Raw genomic sequence first — 15,553 nt, 5'->3', positions numbered from 1 at the left:
CTGTTTTAAACTCCTGATTGAATGTCTGTATCTTTTTCCTTTCAAGTTTCTACCAGAGTCTAATAGTGTTTTCCAGTTAGTGGGCATATAATACTAAGAAAAATTTTCCAAAAATATATTCCATTTTTTAGGCATGGAGGGGATGGGGGCTCTGTTGATGGTGTAATGTATTTGTATTTAGGGTGTGCTAAATCTTAGATTTAATAGACACCTTATGGATTTTAGTTTCTGCTTGATGAGTCCAAGCCCTGTGAGATTTCAGATTTGGAGATATTCCTCACATTTGATGTCAACAAAAAGAAAGCTGGGTCTTGGCCTATTTTTCTGTAGCTTCAGAGAGTATACTGAAACTTTCATAATGAAAAGTTTTTCATTATTTGGAGAAAGGACAGATCTTCAGTGTGATATGGAATGCATTTTTTTTTTCCCCTGCCAATTCACTAATGAAGCAGCAGAAAAAGACACGTGAGTCATTGGTTAAACAGGCAACCCATGGAAGTTACTGTATAGTGTCTTTCTCTGACGCCTGCTTCATAAAAGTTTTCAAGGCTAGCTTTTTCAGATGGGGATACAAGTCCCCTGAGAATCTTGCAGAAATGCAAATTCTGATTCAGTAGGTCTGGAGCATAGCCTCAATCTCTGCATTTCAATAAGCTCCCAGCTTTGGCCGCCCCCAGAGTAGCGAGGCTTTAGGCTGTGTATGGAGGCGGTGGTAGGGGGGTGGTTCTTTCCTGGTTCCTGGCCCTCTGCGCCCCAGTCTGAGTGTGGCTGTTTCTCTTTGATCTGTCCAGGTTTGGTCGCTGGCCGCAGTAGCTACGGATCTTTGCCTTGGTCCGAAGTCTGACCCAGATTTGGAAACACCCTGGGCTCGACATCCATTTGGGCGACAACTGCTGGAGTCCCTGTAGGTTTTGAGAGCTAAAAGTGAGGAAAATGAATGGTGTCCCTTTTAGGTCTGTAAACGTTCTCAGTGTTATTGTCTAAAGTACAAAGCCCTGAGGCATGAGAAGAGGAAGCGAGACCTTTCCTTTTAAAGTTGCAGTAACTTCTGTGCAGAACTGATTTCTTAGAACAGGAGGAACTATACAATATTTGTCATTTTTAACGAGGATTTTAGACTCAGATATCCTTGAGAGAGTTATGCTTTGTCCCAGAAGTTGTATCTGTCTGAACACAGAGCTCCTGAGGTAGAAAGTTGGTCGAGGTGCTGTAGAACCTCGCCCCTGAGAGCAGGTTAGAGAATTGCTTGTTGGCTTTGTGTTTTCCGAAGGCCACAATATGTTCACCCTACTAGACAGTTTATGAAAATGCTGAGTTTGATTTATTGCACTAACGTATGACTAACAGGAAATACAACGTGCAAAATTATTTACAGCCAGGAAAAATCACTGGAGCCTCCACGACAGGGAGGCCCAGGTCCTGAAGAGAGATGGAGAAGCGCTCCTGCCTTCAGGTGGAGGTTCGCTTTACCTACTTGAGGCGAGATCTGGGATGCTTGCTCACTCTTCAAGTGCCTCGTGGTAACACAGGATAATGATGGTTTTCTACCCACTTCCTAGGAGGCTCATGAGAAAGTGTGAAAACACCTTAAAACTATTAGTCTTTGCTTGTTAGGAAAGTATCAGTACTATTCCATTGCAAAGGCCAAGTTCCTGGGATCTCTACCTTACCTTCTGGGTCCTGAAAGGAGCAAAGGGGAAGTGAGGACCGAAGAGGTAATAAAATTGTTCCCTGTTGTTCTTATTTAATAGCTCAGACTCATAATGCCACCTCTGGAGTCTGACCTGCTCCCTGTTTCTCTGAGCACTTTCATGTAGCCTTAGGTTATATGAATGGAGGACTGGGAAACCCCCAGAGAGCAGTGTGATGCCTCCTTGGAGTTGGGGAGGCCTCACTCAGATGTGCGTTGAGTCTCCCTGATTCTTGGAGAAACTTCATTCAAGTCTGAGCCCAGGCCTGGATGCCTACCAGGAGCTTTCAGATGGGTTATCTAGGTCATGTGTGATACTCTGATATGTGTTATTCCAAAACAGGTCGATCAAGCTGCTGGATCTGTAGAAAGCTCTTGTTCCTGATGGGGGCTTTGAGGCAGGATCAAGAATTCTCTCTTCTTTTATGGTTTATCATAGGATACTGAATATAGTTCACTGTGCTATACAGTAAGGACCTTGTTGTTTATCCATTTATATAAACTATAATGGAAAAGCATATGAAAAAGAATGTATATATAACTGAAGCACTTTTCAGTATAGTAGAAATTAACGCAATGTCGTAAATCAACTACACTTCAGTAAAGTTAGTTTTTAAAACAGCTCTCCCTTCCTTCCCCGATGGGAACAACCTGCCGCAGGTGCGACAGGCATCATTCCCCCGTGCCTTCTTGCGACTTCTGTCGTGCCCCTTTCTCTCCAGACTGGCTCATTACTGCCGGCTCCGGGACGTGCAGACGTTGGCCATGCTCTGCAGCGTGTTCGAAGCCCAGTCTCGACCGCAGGGGATACCAAACCCTTTCGGACCCTTTCCCAGCCGCTCAGCTAACCTTGTGGTGTCCCACAGTCGCTACGTAAGCTGGGGGTTTCCTGGTCTGAATCTGGCTTTTTGCAAAGGTGAGCCGTCATGGGAAGTGGCGCTCTCACGCTGTTCCCGCTTTCATTGCAGCCCAGCTTTACATCCTCAGGATCCTGCTCGAGCTTGTCCGACCCGGGGTTCAACACTGGTGGCTGGAACATAGGTCAGTACGGAACTGCCTTAGCCCATGCTGAGGTTTTATGCTTTCAATGTGGTGTGTGATTTAATATGTGATCTTCAGCTGATGAATATTCTTCATGTTTTCCCTTGTTTCTCATTGCCTTTATGTATTTATTTACTTTTTAATTTTTGGCTGTACTGTGCACCTTACAGGGTCTCAGTCTCCCAACCAGGGATTGAACCCAGGCCCTAGCAGTGAAAGTGCCAAGTCTAACCCCTGGACTGCCAGGGAAGTCCCCTCATTGACCTTTAAATTGAGTATGGTGGAGATACCACAGTCAGCAAGGGCTGAGACATGGGCTTTTGTGTCTGAGCATGCTGGCTTCTGCTGTCTCTCTGCCTTGCTTGGTTACTTCCCATCCTATGACCTTGAGAAACTGGCAGTGGGCCTTCCCATCGTCCATCGCCAGCCCCAACCCTTATCCTTTGTGCTGCATAAGTCCCTTCCCCATCGCCTGCCACTTCCTGTTACCGCCCTATCCACGAACCTCCTTCAGGATGGAGAAGTGACGCTGAGCCCAGTCCCACCTGGACGTAAAGGTCTATTTAACCAGTAGATGTATATGTGTTTTCTGGATTTTTAAAATTTCTTTTTAAAAATGATTTTAATTTTGTTGATTACAGAAGTACTGTTTGCCCAGTGAAGAAAACAGATGTTGGTGGAGAAAATACTAATGGTTGATTTCCCCACCTAGAAATAAATAAGATCTGTTAACATTCCAGGACATTTGTTAACATTCCAGGACATTTCCTTCCTGTGTGTGTGTGTGTGTGTGTGTGTGTGTGTGTGTGTGTGTGTGTGTGTGTGTGTGTTGGGGGCGGGGGAGGGGGGCAGATCTTTCTACATTTGTGATTTTATGTTCTATTTTTTATTTTCTCATGAGCATTTTCTCATGCCATTTAAAGAGTTTTTTAAAATAAGTAATGCCTGCCTAATAATCTATATCACTCTTATAATTTGCTTAATCATTGTGTGTGTGCCTAATTATCAAGTTAACGTTAATAGTAAATACCTAGACAGAAAGGTAAGGATAGGAAAGCGTTCTGTTTAGTTCCAGGACTTCTCAGATTCTTCAGCTTAGCTTATTTTCCTTCCAGGAAGTAAATGGGACACAGTGCATCATGAGAGTTTTCAGGTTATTTCCCATGCCTTCTCTGATTTCCATCTTCCCTTCCCATTTGATTTTCTTCAGTGGGAAGAGAAACAGAACACATATCTTCACCTTGGGGAGAGTCCTCACCAGAAGAAATCCGCTTTGGGAGTCTGACCTACAGTGATCCTCGTGAGCGAGAGCGTGATCAGCATGATAAAAATAAAAGGTAATGACCTTCCCAGCCGGGAGCTGTAGCTCTGTGATGCTTAGACTCTTCCCACACTGGGACTCTTGCTTTTGGGAAAGGTCTGTGCTGTGCTGAGTCGCTCAGTTGTGCCCGACGCTCTGCGACCCCACGGACTGTAGCCCACCAGACTGCTCGGTCCGTGGGGATTTTCCAGGCAGGCAAGAATACTGGAGTGGGTTGCCATGCCCTTCTCCAGGGAATAATCCCAACCCAGGGATCGAACCCAGGTCTCCCGCACTGCAGGCGGATTCTTTACCATCTGAGCCACCAGGGAAACCCTAAGAGAGGAATATTAAGTGCCATTTGGCGTCGAACTTGTTTCTCGTAAAGGGACTGACAGAGGTGTTCTGAATTTGATCCAGGCTTCTGGACCCCGCTAATACCCAGCAATTTGATGACTTTAAGAAATGCTATGGAGAAATCCTCTACCGTTGGGGTCTGAGGGAGAAACGAGCTGAAGTGCTGAAGTTTGTCTCCTGTCCTCCTGATCCTCACAAAGGCATTGGTAGATATGAATTTCTTTCTGTTCTCATCACTCTCTGAAAGGTTCTGTCATTTAACGTGTCCATAACGTAATCCTTGGAAGTTCCAGTGTCTCATTTATAAGTGGAAATTTCTGAAGTACTTTGAGTCTCTTTTAAGTTGTTGAAAACCCTGGCGTTTCATGAGACAGTTACATTTTCACTGTAAAGGAAGAAGTTGTCTGTCCAGTCCTCAGATGTAGATTGGCAGTAGGGACATTTATTCAGTTATTCAGCTAACGTTTATCAGACTCCTCTTAGTCGCAGCGCCAGCACACTCGTCCTTTGTGGCAACTCCTAGGCCAGTAAGGGAGAAAAATAATGACAAGCTGTGATCAGTATTTATGAGCAAGCAAAAAGGGTGTTGGGTCAGGGGAGCAGGGAGGGAGAATTTTAGCAGACATTTTGAGCTGCCTTGGGAAGGCTCTCTGAGGAGCCGAGGTCTGCAGGACAGGACGGAGCCGCCTGTGCAGCAGGAGAGTCTCGAAGGGCGCCCCACCCAGGAGCAGCCCCACAGCGGAAATAGCTGTTATTTTGAACAAGCGAAGGAAGACCAGTGTGCTGGAGCACGGTGAGCGAGGAGAGTGCCGTGAAACGACCACAGGAGAGTCAGGGGCTTGAAAGTCACGGTAAAGAGCTTGGACTGTATTCCAAGCCCAGTGATGAGTTTCAAAGGACATTAAGAAGTAAGTGATACGACTCTCCTAACAGTCCCGTGGTCAGGACTCTGCTTTCACTGTTGTGGGTCTGGGTTCAATCCCTGGTCAGGGAACTAAAATCTTGCAAGCTGTGTGGTGCAGCCAAAAAAAAGGAGAAGTGAGGCCAAACTAACAGGGAGGGAGCATAGCTCCACCCAGCAGCGGACAGCTGGAAGAAGAGGTAAGCTCCAGTTTCCACTGCAAGAGGGTTTTGTTGGCTATCATAGGAAGAAAGGATGGGAGAAGGACGGAAGTAGAGGCGGACAGGGCATTTGAAGACTGTTCAGGTGGTCAGAGCGAGAAGGACAGCCTGGTCTCAGGTGTTATCAGTGGAGGTGGAGAGAGGTGGATGAAGTAAAAATGCATTTCAGGGGTAGACTCAATATCAGTATGTCTTACTAACAAGTTGGATGTGGGCTTGAGGAAGAGACAAAGCTTAAATGATCCTAAGTTTCCAGCTTGACCTGGAAATGGCGATGCCATATTCTAAGATTAGAAAAGATTGAAAGAAAATTGAAAACTCAGTTTGGAATAGTAGGAAATGTTGAAGTTCAAACTGTAGAAATGATGTAGACAGTTGGATATGAGTCTGGAACTTAAAGGAGAGTTTAGGGCTAAAACTAGGAATGTGGGAATATTTAGCACATTGATGGTATTCATGCTGTAAGCACTGAGTGCATTTACCTGGGAACTGTGGGGTGGAATGGGCTCTCAAATAAGAGAGCCCACTGATTCTGGACCTTGAGAGAAACCAGTAGTTGGAGCTTGAGTCTTGGAGAAAGAACCAGAAACAGACTTTGAATGAGATACTAGTATGTTTTGAGGAAAAGCAAGACTATGATATGAAAGAAGTTAAGAGATATTTTCTAAAGAGTGATACAAAAGAGAGATATAAAGAATAGACTGAACAGTTTGATTTCCTTTGGCCCCCAGACCCTGCTGAAGTGTCTACATAGAGCTTTTATGAAAAGACACAGCTGTGCAAGGAAAAGTAATATTGGCAATAAAATTTGGGACCTGGGTTACAGATAGTTAGTGGTAGCTGATTTTACAGAGAGGGAGCTGAACGCTGAACTGGCAGGCAGAAAAACAGTAACACACATTGATAACCCCATGTAACTAATCCCATGGACTGTAGCTTGTCAGGCTCCTCTGTCCATGGAATTCTCCAGGCAAGAATACTGGAATAGGTCGCCATTTCCTTCTCCAGGGGATCTTCCTGACCTAAGGATCAAACTCAGGTCTCCTGCATTGCCGGCAGGTTCTCTACCGTCTGAGCCACCAGGGAAGCCCAATACACATGGCAGAACCCCTGGATGTTTCAGGAATTCAAGTACCCAGAACTTCTGCAAGTAGCAGGAAGGTGAGGTCAGAAATAGGAGCCTTGAATGATGGCCTTTAGGGTCCCCAGGTTCCCACTCCTATTTTGCACAGCAGTTTTCACCCTTCCCCTCCCTCAGCAGAAAACTGGAAGTTCACTGTCTAGAAAAGGTGGACATATTTCCCGATAAAGGGGCTGCTATGTAGCTAGTATATGAATGAAGAAGGACCCGGGGATCTAGAGAAGATCCTAGAAGTTTCCAGAGAGAGAAGATGAGTCGCCTGCAAAGGATAGGGATACGAATAGCATCACACTTCGTGGGAGCAGTGAAGCCGCTGAAGATCCTGGAGCTGCGCAACAACAGCGCAGCAGTGCCTTCCCTGGGCTCGAAAAACATCCTCGTAGAATCCCTTAGCATCTAACCTAGAGTTCTGTACCCAGCTCGCCCTCTAAGGGTCAGAGCAAACCTTCAGCCTGTCTAAGGCGGAGGAATAGGTGCGAAGCCAGGAAACCAGGGTGTCAGGACGGTGATGAAGGGAGATGTGCCTGACAGACCTGGAGACGCGCCAGTCCAGGCTGGAGCTTCAGAGTGCTGCCCCTGAGAAAAACGCCTAGCGTATTTCCATAGTCAGTGTATTTCTAAAAGAGTCAGGTGTTTGCAGATAAATTGTCAATAAGCAAATGAAAAAACAAGACTAACTCTAGGAAAACCAAGATGTGCAAGAAAGAAAGGAAGTCATCATGGTATGTGGTTTGGCTTGATGAATACTTGCCTAGAGAAATAATGTAAAAGCAATATTAATCCAACCAAATCATAATAGAGCTGCGTGGGGAAGGAGAGGAACAAGGTGTCCGTGAGTCTGGTTGGGGAAATTGGGGAGTGAAAGAACTTCCGCTGGGGGAAGGTCAATAGACAGTGCTTAAATATGACAATTAAGAAATAACTGGGGAAGGGACATATGTATACCTGTGGCTGATTCCTGTTGATGTATGGCAGCAACCAACACAGTATTGTAAAGCAATTATCCTTCAATTGAAAATAAATTTTTAAAAAAAGAAATAATTTTATAAACATGTGTAGAGATAGGGAGATAAAAACCGAAGAAATAGTTAAATGGGTTGGAAGAATTTCCTCTAGGGAGTGATGGGTGTGGGAATGCTGGTTTTGATAATACAATGTATAGAATAATTTGATTCTTTAAGTTGTGTGAATATAGTTTCAGTTAAATAAAGGCAAACCAAAATAATACATAGATTTAAATGTTGAATAAAAGGATTATTTTAATATGGATCATCTTGGTACATGTACATGAAGAAGTACAGACACAAAATGCTGTTTGGGTCATCTATAATATTTTTCAGAGCATCTACAGGCATGCAGGTATATCAGGGAAAGATCAGTGATGGCCTCCTGCAATTTGCCTTTTAAGTTAGTTTTCAGGTAAATAAATAAATCACAGGGATATGTGACTGATGTGCCAGCCCATCAATCAGCTAGACCTTTTGACATCTCCTGTTCGAAAGGTTGTGCTGGGTTCCTTGGGCTGGCCGAAGGACTTTAAAGTCTGGTTTGGGGTTGAAGTTGTTCAGGAAGTCTCTAATCCATACTCCTTTGATTACAAATCAGGGTGTCTGATGCCTCCAGCTCTGTTTTTTCTTTCTCAGGATTGCTTTGGCTATTCAGGGTCTTTTGTGTTTGCATATAAATTAAACAATTTTTTGTTCTAGTTCTGTGAAAAATGTCATTGGTAATTTGATCAGGATTGAATTGAAAGTGTAGATTGCCTTGGGTAGTATTGTCATTTTGACAATATTGATTCTTCCAATCCAAGAATATGCTGTATCTTTCCATCTGTGTGATCTTTGATTTCTTTCATGAGTGTCTTATAGTTTTCAGAGAACAGGTCTTTTGTCTCCTTGGGTAGGTTTATTCCTAGGTATTTTATTCTGGCGCAAAAATAGAAATATAGATCAATGTAATAGATTAGAAAACTCAGCAATAAACCCATGTGCCCATGGCCAATTAATCTACGGCAAAGAAGGCAAGAATATACAGTGGAGAAAAGACAGCCTCTTCAATAAGTAGTGCTGGGTAAACTGGACAGCTACCTGTAAAAGAATGAAGTTAAAACATTCTGTAACAGCATACACAAAAATAAACTCGAGTGGATTTTAACCTAAATGTGAGACTGGATGCTATAAAAGTCTTTAGAGGAAAACATAGGCATAACACTCTGGACATAGATTGTAGCAATATCTTTTTGGATCCACATCCTAGAGTAATGAAAACAAAAATAAGCAAATAGGACCTAATTAAACTTAAAAGCTTTTGTACAGCACAGGAAACTGTAAGTAAAATGAAAAAGTAGCCCACAGAATGGGAGAAAATATTTGCAAACAAAGCAACCAACAAACGATTAACCTCCAAAATCTACAAAGAGTTCCTGTAGCTCAATATTTAAAAAACTAATAACCCAATCAAATAATGGACAGAGGATCTGAATAGATATTTCTCCAAAGGAGACATACAGATTGCCAGAAAGCACATGAAAAGATGCTCAACATTGCTGATTATTAGAGAAATGCAGATCAAAACCACAGTGAGGTATCACCTCGCATCAGTCAGAATGGCCATCATGAAAATGATAAATGTTGGAGACGGTGTAGAGAAAAGGGAACCCTCTTACACGGCTGGTGAGAAAGTAAATTGATGCAGCTGCTGTGGGGAACAATATGGAGGTTTCTTAAAAGACTAAAAATAGAACTAGTATATGATTCAACAGTCCCATTCCTGGGCATGTATCTGGAGAAAATCCTAATTTGAAAAGATGCAAACACCCCAGTGTTCTTAGCAGTGCTGTTTACAGTAACCAGGACATGGAAGCAACCTAAGTGTCCATCGACAGATGAATGGATAAAGAAGATGGGGGGTGTGTGTGTGTGTGTGTGTGTACACTGGAATATTACTCAGCCATAAAAAGAATGAAATAATACCTTTGTATCATCATGGATGGACCTAGAGGTTATCATACTAAATGAAGTAAGTCAGACAAGAGAAAGACACATGTCATATAATGTCACTCATATGTAGAACATAATTTTTAAAAGATGATGCAAATGAACTTATTTACCAAGCAGAAACAAACTCACAGTTATTGAAACAAACTTATGGTTATCAAAGGGGAAGCATGGGGATGAGGGATAAATCAGGAGCTTGAGATTAATATACATACACTACTGTATATAAGGTAGATAACAAATATGAGCTTCTGTATGGCACAGGGAACTCTGCTCAATATTCTGATAACCCATATGAGAAGAGAGCCAGGAAGAGTGTGGGTCTGTGTGTGACTGAATCACTTTGCTGTGCACCTGAAACTAACTACATGTGAAACAACTACGATAAACGTTTTTTTACGTTATGCTTAAGGAAACATAGCTGTTTTTAATCAAGATTTTCAAACCGGTTTATCTCAGGATTTACCTTAACTGGGAACTACCATGAGATATTTCCCTTAATTACCGTGTACTTAGTGTCTCTATTGGTCCATTTTTATGACTGCCTGTTGATCTGAAGCAGAAGAGCTGGTTCTGATAGAAGGAAGAACCCAGGACCCTTCCTCTGCTGTAAGGGGTGAAAGAAGAGGGAGATACGAATATCTGTGGGTGTTGAGATGAAAGGAGCCCCAGTGAAAGGCTTCTATTTCCTTAGGGAAGGGAAATAAGAGAGGCCATCAGGGGTTCTGCCATTTAAAAAAACTGAACAGCAGTGGCTTAATAAGATCCTACAGAGCCCTCCAAATGAATGCATCTTTATTGCTCACAATGCCCAGTTCTCGTGTGCAGAGCTGAACTCACCGTGTCTCTTTTTTGGCCACCTCCACCCTTCTCCAGAGTTTGGCGTGTACTGCAGCCACTGCCGGAGTGAGGTCCGGGGCACGCAGTGTGCCATCTGCAAAGGCTTCACGTTCCAGTGTGCCATCTGCCACGTGGCTGTGCGAGGGTCGTCCAACTTCTGCCTGGCCTGTGGACACGGGGGGCACACCAGCCACATGATGGAGTGGTTTCGGACCCAGGAGGTGTGTCCCACCGGCTGTGGGTGCCACTGCCTGCTTGAAAGCACTTTCTGACTCACAGCCCTCGGGCGTTGTGGGAAGTCCTAGAGGGCCCATCGGTGCTGGCTGATAGGCTGTCTGCCAGAAGCGAGGCTCCAGAGCCCACCTCCAGCTGGACTGGGGTGCATTCCCCTCAAAGATTGACATGGTGTGGGCTGTTCCTGAGCCTTTGCCTTCTCAGCTCTTGGCTGTTTGTTGCTGGCATGGATGTCGGTGGAAGAGGACTCGGGCAGGTGGAAACACCTGCCTCCAGAGCTGTGTTTACCTCTCAGATGTTGACCTCAAGCCACCGACAGCATCCTTTCTGATGCCAATCACAGAGATCAGGGTCGGATGTAAAGGACAGTCTGTTGAGCCAAAGGACAGTGGACGTTACTTCAGTTGACAAATGGACCTGTGACATAAGTTGGTGCATTTAATGAACTGATGGACTACGGCCTTTTAAAATACGATACTTAAATTATAAATATGTACTTAAGGATCCTTAAGATGTATTTTTTTTTTGTTTGCTGTTTCTCTTCCAGCTGCTTTCCCTTGGCTAATAAAATTCTAGTAATCATCTGGGGAAAAAAAGAGGTGATATTTTAGTGAATCTTTTTTTAATTCTACTTCTAATTGAAATTAACTCTTTGGGATAGGACCAAAGTCAATGCTCAGATTTTCATAGGAACGCTGACTTGCTTCTGTCGTCCAGGAGGAGAAAATAGAACTTGACATTTAAGGTTCTTCCCAACTTGAGGAGTTTGGTTTTTTAAAATCATTTCTTCTAGCAAGAGCAAACTCAGATTACATGGCAGCATTGCTGTAAGAGGTTCCTGTCGCCACTGTGCAGGTTGGCCAAGTTTCCATAAATGCCTTCATTCTCCTTTTGGGCTGCTCCACAGGCTTCCACCCGTGTTTATCTGCATCCACCAGTTCTTCAGAACGTTCTCAGTGCTGATAGCTCAGTTGGTAAAGAAACTGCCTGCAGTGGAAGAGACCCCGGTTCGATTCCTGGGTGGGTGAGATCCGCTGGAGAAGAGATAGGCTACCCACTCTAGTATTCTTGGGCTTCCCTTGCGTCTCAGCTGGTAAAGAATCCTCCTGCAGTGTGGGAGACCTGGGTTCGATCCCTGGGTTGGGAAGATCCCCTAGCGAAGGGAAAGGCTACCCACTCCTTCTGGCCTGGAGAATTCCATTAACTGTATAGTCCATGGGGTAGCAAAGAGTCGGACACGACTAAGTGACTTTCACTTCAGGAAAGAGAAATGCTTTTCGATACTGCTACTGAAATTTATATTTATTTCTCAGCATTTTACAATTCCAGATGATTACCTTAAGAAATATAACTCCATGTCTCAAAATATGACAGTCTTGTACATCACTGTAACTACAGGTCAGGACTCATTAATAGATGGTGAAGTCAATGTAGTGGATAAAAACCACAGTTTTAAAAAAACGAAAGTAGAAGAGACATCAGAAAGTACCAGCTAGGGTAAACATTGTTCTGTGTAACTTGGTTACAAGTGTATACGTACGCATTTGCACGTGTGTATAAAGGATCACAGTATAAATTCATTTCTTACTGAGGGTTTTGTTCAAACCATTTTCAGAACACTTTTAGATGAGGCTTATGTAAAGGTCATCCCTCTGTTACTGGATATGAAAGACCATGACGTAAGCAGAGCCTGGATCCTGTGCAGTGAAAGCAGGGGTTTACCCCTGGGCTCGGAGTCGAGGTAAGATGTCAGCCACTCTGCAGAGTGGGCTGGATAGCTAGGTGCAGTAGGTACATGGAGGCTGAGAAGATCCGAACCTGGTCACTCTCTTCTGTTCACTGATACTTGTTTGTATCAATGCTGCTGTAATGGTACCATGGGATTTGCAGTAATTTGGCTAATTTGTATGAAGATAAAAGTTCTATCATGTTCCTCAGTGGAATCATGTCATTTGCAGAGAACAATCTTTTCCTGTCGCCCCTCTTCTCAAACTAATGTCAGAATATAGTTTCTCATTCCAGTTTTAGTCCTTTGACCCTTTCCCTTATGGTGGTTATCAGTATTTTCCAATAAGACTTGTGATTGAAAAGCACTTAAAACTTTCAAGAATAGATGATGGATGTGAAGTCGACCATCACTTTGAAATACAACTAAAGATGCTTACTCCTTGGAAGGAAAGTTATAAGCAACCTAGACAGCATATTAAAAAGCAGAGACATTACTTTGCCAACAAGGGTCCATCTTGTTAAGGCTATGGTTTTTGTAGTAGTCATGTATGGATGTGAGAGTTGGACTATAAAGAAAGCTGAGCACTGAAAAATTCATGCTTTTGAACTGTGGTGTTGGAGAAGATTCTTGAGAGTCCCTTGGACTGCAAGGAGATCCAGCCAGCCCATCCTAAAGGATTGAAGGCAGGAGAAGGGGACGACAGAGGATGAGATGGTCAGATGGCATCACCGACTCATTGAACATGAGTTTGAGTAAGCTCCGGGAGTTGGTGATAGACAGGGAAGCCTGGTGTGCTGGTGTGCCTGGTGTGTTCTTAGAGTAACATCCTGGGAGAAGGAAATGGCAGCCCATTCCAGTATTCTTGTCGATCCAGGAACCTGACAGACTATAGTCCATGGGGTCGCAGAGAGTCAAACACGACTGAGCTTCTAACACTAACTTAATGTAACTTTTAACAATCTCTCCCTTTTTAATTATTTTTTAAAAAGACTTATTCATTTGTTTGGCTGTACTGGGGCTTAGTTGCAACATGTGGGATCTAGTTCCCTGACCGGAGATGAAATCCCAGTCCCTTACACGGGAGCGTGAGGTCTTAGCTACTGGACCACCAGAGGAGTCCTACATGACAGCCTCTCAGTGCTCCCCTTACTTGGCTGCCCAGATACAGTATAAAGGATGAGAAGACAGCTAGACAGAAATGATGTCTCTTCCCTCACTGAGCGCAGCTCTTTGGTCTCTTGGCTGTGGATTCCCGCGCAGGAAAGCGCACACACTCCGTGCTTTCAGAAGACTGAAAGATTGGCTGCCACCAACTCACCCTCCCTGCTAAATACTTCTGTGTCCAACCGAGACAAACCCTAGTTTAAAGGCCTGGGGCCAGATATCACTGTCTTCTGCCACTATCTTAATTTAGAGAGAATCGTTGATGGGAGCACCCCAAAACTGTCTCGGTTTTTTTTTTTCCCTTCTTCTTTTCCTAATACAGTTCAGAAATGAAAGAAAGGGAGAAAAGGGATCTAATATCGGTATCCAAAAAACAGTCCCCAGCAAAAGATTGCTGGCTTTAAGGGGCTTGGGCCAATCTGTATCATTATCAAATGGTTTTCCTTCTGTAAACAGTTTGGACACATTAGTTGCAACAGAGTTTAAATATTTTTGCAATACAAATAGAGGATATACTGTCTCTTTTTTTACCCACAAAAGGCTTTGATAGAGTTGGAAATCCTGAAATTTTTTGAGTTAACAGAGCTTCCTGTTTTTACCTTTTTAAAGCTGAGAAATTAACACGAGGTGGCAGCAGAGGCCCATATTTGGTGAATCTGATCGCCTCCTAAGACTTCCCATGAGTGTGGATAAAGGTTAAACCAAGTGAAGTGAAGTCGCTCAGTCGGTCCGACTCTTTGCGATCCCATGGACTGTAGTCTACTAGGCTTGTCTGTCCATGGGATTTTCCAGGCAAGAGTACTGGAGTAGATTGCCATTTCCTTCTCCAGGGGATCTTCCTGGCCCAGGGATCGAACCCGGGTCTCCTGCATTGCAGGCAGACGATTTACCCTCTGAGCCGCCATTTCTCCAGTTGTGAAAGAAAGGTCTCCATTCATCTAGATTCATCGACCCAGAGACTGAACAGACTTACGCCATTGGAAAAGAACAGCTATTTGAAGTCCTGCACATCACCTCCTCGACTATGAATGTTTCTCACACATCATGGCTCTATCCCTACCTGCCTCATTGTGTCCTTTCACTCAAAGACCAACTTTGGGTTGGCAAACGTTTACTACGTCTCAATACGTTAATATTTAAATGACAAGTTTTTTTGCAGGACTGATTCTGTTTTTCCATCCATCCACTTCACAAGTATCCGTTCGGTTCAGACACCGTGCTACTTTCTGTGGAAGCACACTTGTTCATGAGACGTGATTCCTTCTGTTTCATGATCTTAACATGTAGTGTGCACTATGCTTATTGTAATGAGGGTTTCCTGGGTTGGAAATTTGGAGTGGTGGGAATGGCAGCTGTGACTCTCAAGACCTGTGTTCCCACTGCAGCTTTAAAAATATATATTTATTTTTAATTGGAGAATAATTGCTTTACAATATTATGTTGGTTTCTGCCACACATCAACATGAATCAGCCATAAGTATACCCATGTCCCTTCCCTTCCCTTCCCTCCTTCCCACCTCATCCCACCCCTCTAGATTGTCACAGAGCACCTTATTTGAGCTCCCTGCGTCAAGCAGCAAATCTCCACTGGCTATCTAATTTCGCATGTTTCAATGCTGCTCTCTCAACTCATCCCACCCTCTCCTTAACAGAAGAGGCTCGTAACGGAAATACGTGACGCAAATGAGTGTTATGATTTGCTTTATGAAGACAATTGCAGTGAAATTCTCTAGAAAGACATTTTGCACATGAAGCACATTGGGCTGTTCCCTTACACAAAGAATTGTCTCCTCTCTCAATTATTTTTTCTTGAACCCCTCCGCCTTCTAGAGCTTCCATTTATCTTCCTATGTCAGTAGAGTCACAGTGTAAGGGGTTTTGATTCAGTCACAGCTGACTCTACCACAACTGGAAGTGATCAGTGAATCTAAGAGGGCTG

The 15,553-nt window shown here is 43.7% G+C and overlaps 1 protein-coding gene across 8 annotated transcripts in view; it reads left to right on the top strand.

The window, feature by feature from the left end:
- Positions 1–11,317, top strand: part of WDR59 (WD repeat domain 59) — an 83,109-nt gene extending 71,792 nt beyond the window's left edge. For all 8 annotated transcript variants that reach the window (XM_042230721.2, XM_060398254.1, XM_004014905.6 and 5 more), the window contains 6 exons: positions 792–904; positions 2,413–2,563; positions 2,659–2,731; positions 3,942–4,068; positions 4,452–4,594; positions 10,524–11,317. In XM_042230721.2, the coding sequence (XP_042086655.1) occupies positions 792–904; positions 2,413–2,563; positions 2,659–2,731; positions 3,942–4,068; positions 4,452–4,594; positions 10,524–10,759 (843 nt within the window). In that variant the 3' untranslated portion in view covers positions 10,760–11,317. The remainder of the gene's footprint in view (positions 1–791; positions 905–2,412; positions 2,564–2,658; positions 2,732–3,941; positions 4,069–4,451; positions 4,595–10,523) is intronic.
- Positions 11,318–15,553: the final 4,236 nt, after the last annotated feature.

The sequence above is a fragment of the Ovis aries genome, chromosome 14, assembly GCF_016772045.2.
Source record: "Ovis aries strain OAR_USU_Benz2616 breed Rambouillet chromosome 14, ARS-UI_Ramb_v3.0, whole genome shotgun sequence".
Classification (NCBI taxonomy): Eukaryota; Metazoa; Chordata; class Mammalia; order Artiodactyla; family Bovidae; genus Ovis; species Ovis aries.
Note: the sequence above shows the minus strand (reverse complement) of the source record. Positions and strands in the feature narration are given on the sequence as shown.